The 6,232-nt window shown below is 43.6% G+C and overlaps 1 protein-coding gene across 3 annotated transcripts; it reads right to left on the bottom strand.

Annotated features, from left to right (window-relative positions):
* Positions 1–1,393: 1,393 nt before the first annotated feature.
* On the bottom strand, positions 1,394–5,567 carry LOC124707583. Of its 3 annotated transcripts, none has more exons than XR_007004924.1 (3): positions 4,972–5,567; positions 4,301–4,841; positions 1,394–2,600 (listed from the first exon to the last, which is right to left on the bottom strand). XR_007004924.1 is itself a non-coding variant. In XM_047239247.1 (3 exons), exons 1-3 carry the CDS (start codon positions 5,332–5,334, stop codon positions 2,419–2,421), a joined length of 618 nt encoding a protein of 205 aa, XP_047095203.1. In that variant the 5' UTR covers positions 5,335–5,567; the 3' UTR covers positions 1,394–2,418. The 3 variants fall into 3 exon arrangements, 1 of the variants encoding a protein (XP_047095203.1); XR_007004923.1 differs by having other exon boundaries at positions 4,301–5,123; positions 5,261–5,567; XM_047239247.1 differs by having other exon boundaries at positions 4,301–4,373.
* Positions 5,568–6,232: the final 665 nt, after the last annotated feature.

The raw sequence follows: 6,232 nt of genomic DNA, 5'->3' as shown, positions 1-6,232 counted from the left end.
TAACCCCTTATACCCAATTAAATGCACCAGTACATACCTCTATATAACAAGAACAAAAACAATAGTAAGTCATTCTTCCACACTGAAATACAAATACAACTTTGAACACACACGCTTCTCATATCATTCCTAGATGGAGCAACAAGGAGGCCAAAACAAGTACTGCTGGGTCAATGATAGTTTTTGTTTATATTTCACATTCCTACATGCTAAATATATAAATTCTTATCATATACATTGCTAAAATATCCCACCGCAACGGGCGGGGTATCACCTAGTTTGATATATGTATTAAACTTCAATATTTACAATGAATTTGTTTTGTATATTGTTCATTACTTTATTATGCAAAGGTTTTTCACATTTTAGGGGGACACAAAAAAAAATTGAGGTGTGCCCCCCCTCCAATTCTTTCCTGTGTCCGCCACTGATCTAAGCCATGTGGATTGGGCGAAAGGAAGCAGTGGGCAGCGATGGGATTTGGGGATGGGGAAGGAAGAGGACATACATGGTTCGGTGGTGGCGAATGAGAAAAGTAAGGAAAGGATAAGATAAAGGATATGGAAGGAGAGAGGATCGTGGGCAACTCGTGCACCGCTTTGACCATTTGTTTTGACGGAACTCAGCTTGGAGGTAAGAATTGCCCACGCGTGAAAATTTAATTGGATAAAAAGCAACGGTGACTAAAACTTCAAATCTCTAAGATTTCAGCAAACAGGGTCAGCTTTTATATATAGTACTAGGAAGTGTGCGGCGCGGCGCATGCCGCGCCCGTGTTGTCATCATGTGGAAGGAAGATTTTATTGTTGATGGTTTTTAAAATTGAGAGGAATTATAAATTTAAGATAAAGGATCTTAATTGGCAAAATATGCGCCGTTTCAACAACAACGATAGCTACAATTATTGTGGGTCAGGCGGAAGAAGAGAATGAGGAATTGAGGATGAAAGTGGAGGCGTTGACTAAAGGTTTGCAGCATACTTTGGAGAACATTGATATCACCTATCAACATGTCACGCGTGTTCAGTCGACTGCCTTCGAGTATTGTGATGGTGGAGCTGCAGATCGAGCATATCAAGATATCAGCAAACTTTGCTTGATGGTGGTTCGTGATGGTATCCGTGAGTTTGACCAAGTGAGAAGTATGTTGGCTAAGATCTATAATGTTTGTTAGCACCTTTAATGTAGAAACCCTTTTCTGTGTAACAAAATAAAGGTGAAGGTGTGGCGTCAAACTGCGCCCGTGAGACAACGTCGATCGTTGCAAATTGACGATGCTAGAAGGGTAATATCATGAACCAAGGGATTAGCAACATGTTCCTAGTTGACTACGTGGCTCATAGGACTGTGTTACATAAGTTGTAGATTAGCCCCAGTGATATAATGCTACTCAAGTATCCAGTTACATAGAGATAGCATGCCAAGACGTGAACCTAGCTCACATGTTAACAACTGGTGGTGTTGGCGATGTTTGCATGACTGCCTCTCCTTGTTGTTTGCCCTGCCACCTGATCCTCTTGTAGAAGTCTCCACTTGCACATGTTCCAGTGAGGGCGCCAATACTGGCGGCATTGATCTCATGGGGAGAGGCTACGCTTGAGATGTCCATGCACCATGTCCATTAGACACAACTACTGAAGCAGTGAAGCTCCATCTGTATCTTCAGTCGTCAAAGAAAATACTGGTACTGTTGAAGATAACGCCGGTACGTTATGGTATAGCATAACGCTCATACATAGAGCAAACTGTCATGCTGCAATAGCTGAAATTGATAAGTAAACTAATATTCCTGGTCATATCAGAAATGGGGGTTAGCCAACAAAATGGAAATATTCCTGATTGCACTATAATTACCACCGCCCATGCCAAAGAGAGAAATCAACTCAAACCAGGACTCAATTTGACACCATGCTGGCCCCACTCGTTCACTCCTGACATTGAACAGTGGAGATACAGAAACTGATTTAAGGAACAATCAGTTACAACTGAATTTCAACCTACACTATCACAATGTTGAATCACAACTAATGCAGCTGCAAAATTCCAAATAAGCCATGTCAATAACAGATATAGGCGTTGCCTTCTTGGCGATGAGCTTGGGGTAGTTATACTCCTGGAGCAGCGCCACCGCCTGGTGGGTGACAGTGCGGTGCCTCCTGAGTTCTTGAGGTCGGTGACCTGTAGCATGGAGCAGACTGTGCACGAAGTTAGCTGCAAGAGTATGCCACGATCCAACAGCTTTTATGCTGCCACTTGAGGACATGCTCCTGCTTCTCTTCGCCGTCGAAGTCCTTCTTGTACAGGTTTTCTTGGATGTCGACCATGTAGCACACGGGCTAACTCGCGTTGGGTGTGTGGTAGAAAACCATTATATCCATCATAGGAAAGGCAAGGCCAGCTTTTGAGGAGTCCTCCGATGCTACTGCCACCTGCTATATGCAGAGGAGGCGGAATTTGCTGCCGCTTGTCGAAGCGCGGCGGACCACCTTGCTAGAGCACGCTGGGATTCCACCAGAGAGAGGTAGGAACAGGAGGGGGCCTGGAGCGCCACCTGAACTCCCGGAAAACCATGGAGCACGCTCCTATTTTGTACCGCAATAGCTGAAGTAGGTAGCGTTACAGAGTTATTTTTAAAATATGTATACTGAAATTAGAATTGCAGAAAGCAAACATACCAAAGAATCCACAGGACCAAAGGTCAAGATAAATAAAAGAAAGGCAAACCCACAACAAACAATGTCTCATTTATCGATAGTAATTTGGGTAATCTAAATAATCCACATGAACAAAGTGGAAGACAAAGGAATTAGAATTTTAGTCACCATATAGCAGAAATCTAAAAATATATTGTTTAGTTTGTAAAACAAGAAGTTTAAGAACAAAACTAAAAGCAAGACAGTGTATCTATAGGCACAAAATGAAGAGAAACCATGCGGTGCTTCATAAGGCTGAACTAATAGGCAGCCATTATCTCTCAAAAGAGCTGACCGGCATGGGATGGGGAAATAGGAAAATCAATCTTTACCTAAACATAATGGTTACAGAGATTCGGGACTGGCGTGAGAAAAGGCACCTGCAAACTAAATGCACATTTAATAGAAAATCTATGAAGTGAAACTTGAGGAACAATGATACCCGATGAAGTAAGGATTGGCATCACTTGATAGTTTGTGAGTGGTTTTCTACTTCTGGACCAAGTGAAACCTCGCTTCTGTTCTGAAGTAATGGCATGTAGGCTACAAAAAGAATTTGAGGAGCATTGCCTTTACCTGACCAACTACCTAATACTACGCAGGCTCATCAAACAGCGCTTTTGAGCTTTCTTCACAAAATAGTCACGCTTCTATTGGGTGAGGTATCAAATACTTCCTCTGTCCAATAAGTGTCTAAACCTTTTCTAGATACGGATGTATCTACAATTAAAATGCATCTAGATACGTCCATATGTAGACAAAAATGAGACACTTATTTTAGGACGGAGGTAGTATATCTTTTTCGTGCAATGAGAAACAAAGATCCGCAGTGCCTGATAGTTAGTGGGTGGTTTTGACTTATGTGGGAACATAGTTCTACTTCGTGAAAATGATTCTTTCAAAATGCTGCATGGAGTAAAATTGGTACGGGAAAAGATAGAATGCATCAATCTAGCTCTTAGAAGCACCAAAATAACAGAAATGAGACACAGAAAAGAAAAGGAGAAATACCTAGTGGATGTCAAGTGTATATGGCTATGTCGACATATTGTTTCTGCCCAAGAAGTCTATATGCTACTATTTCGCCATTGCCCATGTAGGCATTCCGAAAATTTATATGCCTAAGACTCTCGGTATGCCTTTCACTGGATAATGATTATGCACAGACAGATTGAGTTGCAGGAGTTGATGAAGCACTATATAATAAGACATGACCCATTCCAACTATGAGAGAGAGAGAGATCCCAAATAAAGGAGAGTACGTGTAAGCTAGCTTACAATCCTGTTTTCAACTATGTGTAAGCCATAAAGTAAGGAAAAATGGAAATTTGTTTTTTTTTTACCTACGCAAGGCAATTGAGTGGTCACCTATGATCTGCTAGTTGGCAGCATAAATATTTGCACCTTAATCATATACTACCTTCGTTTTAAAATGTAAGTCTTTAAAAAAAGCTAAACCTATGACAGATAAATGAGCGGAAGCAGTAGGAAAACATTTCCGTTTTGCAATTTCCAAACCAAAAGCTACATGAAGTGAGTACAAAAAGGTAAAATGACAAACAGAGCCACTCTGACCATAAAAAAATAATACATGTAGAGAAAATTAACCTGATGTATGTGTTCTGTGTCGACCTATGTCCACCTCAGTACTCATAAAATCATTCATGGTATCATTCTGAAGCTATAGAACCACGAAAAACGTTGGTGATCATGATAGGAACAGATGATTATGAAGCTGCAAATTGATCATGAAATAGAAATACACCAGATAATGTGTAAATGTTAAGATAGTAATATCATGAGTAATAATTCCCAATTTCACAAAACTGCTTCTCAGCTACTAAGTAACCTGACGACAACATGGATTGTAATGGCCGCTAAAAAGGAGAGATTTTACAACATCTCCTTGCACACCTTTGTCCTATCTCTATGCATATAAATTCATTTGGAATAACATTATAACCAAAGTATTTCAGAGCCTATGTAGAAAACACCCAGGATTCATGAATTTCCTTACAAAATTGATAAGTAAACCCCAGTGTGTTGAACTTAAGCACACTTAGCAGACATCTTCTTACAGTAGCATCTGTTACTGCTCAAGGCTTCTTTTGGATAACCAATTATACTAAATCTTTTCTACACACTATCTCTGAATAAGTTAAAACGACCAGTTTAGATAGATCAGCCAAAAGGTGGATAAGCCAATTATGGTTTCAGTTATGCAAAAAAGATGAACAAAGACCACCACCAAGAGATGGGAAGATGGGAGGGACACGAACTTGAATCACCAAGAGGACCAACCATACACGTTGTTGCTGGCTGGCCTCAATGTCGGTGGCTCTTTGTGCTGTTCCTTGATGCACTGTGTTGGCTCGATACAGACTACCCAACAGCTCCACCTGAACTCCTCGCGCATTTGGACCGAATTTCACTTCGCACATATGAAGAAAGCACGCAACACATAAATACTCAGAAGCAAATTTTTGGCAGGTGACCAACCCATGAATAAAAAATGAGCATTGAGCAAGTAAGGAGCAGGATTCGAACTGGGCATGGGGCAAAGAATACCTCGCACATGCAGGCTGCTGGATTGATTTGCAAGGTCGCTTTGCTGCTACTGCTCGGGCGACGCTGCTGTACATCAGAGAGAGGATCTAGATCCTAGCACAGCTGAGAGAGAGAGAGAGAGAAGAGAGAGAGAGAGAGAGAGAGAGAGAGAGAGAGAGAGAGAGAGAGAGAGAGAGAGGAGCTAGAGAGGAATACCTGCGCATCGATTCCTTGACGTTGTCCAGGCCGAGGAGGCGGGTACACGAAGCCCTGCAGCGATGAGCACAGGCAACACCTCAGCGAATAAATCTCAAGCACCGGCACCCATGCCGCTTTCCCGCTCACCAGCGCCGCCGTGAGCGCGCGCTGCTCCATATCGCGGCGGTCCGTCGGCGTCCCGGGTGACGCTTCCGCAGCCTAGCTGGCCCCATGACCGCCGCTTGCCCTGGAGTAGGAGGAGGGCGCCGGTGATGAAGAGGCCCTGCTCGACGGACGGATGGACTTGAAAAGCCAGGGAAGCTTAAGGTCGCCGCAAGGGCCTGAGGAGGCCAGGGACGTCGGGGTGGATGTGACGCGAGGCGATGAAGCCGCTGCTCCTCCAGGTAAGATTTCGCGACGCATCGGCCCCTGACCGTGGCGCCGGACAGCGGACCGACGAACGCGTCGGAGATACAGGCGCAGGACCCCTCGGTTATCCCTGCCGCCGCGGCGGATGGCCGGACTGGCGACGTTGGAAGAGCTCGAAGGGAGGCGGTGGAGGTGGATTGGGGAGCTCGTGGAGGAGCTCGAGAAGAGTCGGGAGAGAGACGGATGCGCGCATCAATCCCCCAGCTTCTGGTTTGTTCGTGTTGGGTCCTACCACCGCTTTGACCGCGCAAGAAAATGATGATACTACAACAACTCAACCATCGGTCATCTACAGTAAAAAGAACAGACGTGGCAACACTTAATTGGACAAAAAATTCATGGAAAGAATGTAAAAAAAATCAAAAA

The sequence above is a fragment of the Lolium rigidum genome, chromosome 4 (assembly GCF_022539505.1).
Source record: "Lolium rigidum isolate FL_2022 chromosome 4, APGP_CSIRO_Lrig_0.1, whole genome shotgun sequence".
NCBI classification, from domain to species: Eukaryota; Viridiplantae; Streptophyta; class Magnoliopsida; order Poales; family Poaceae; genus Lolium; species Lolium rigidum.
The sequence above is the reverse complement of the archived record's forward strand: the minus strand, read 5'-3'. Positions and strand labels throughout refer to the sequence as shown.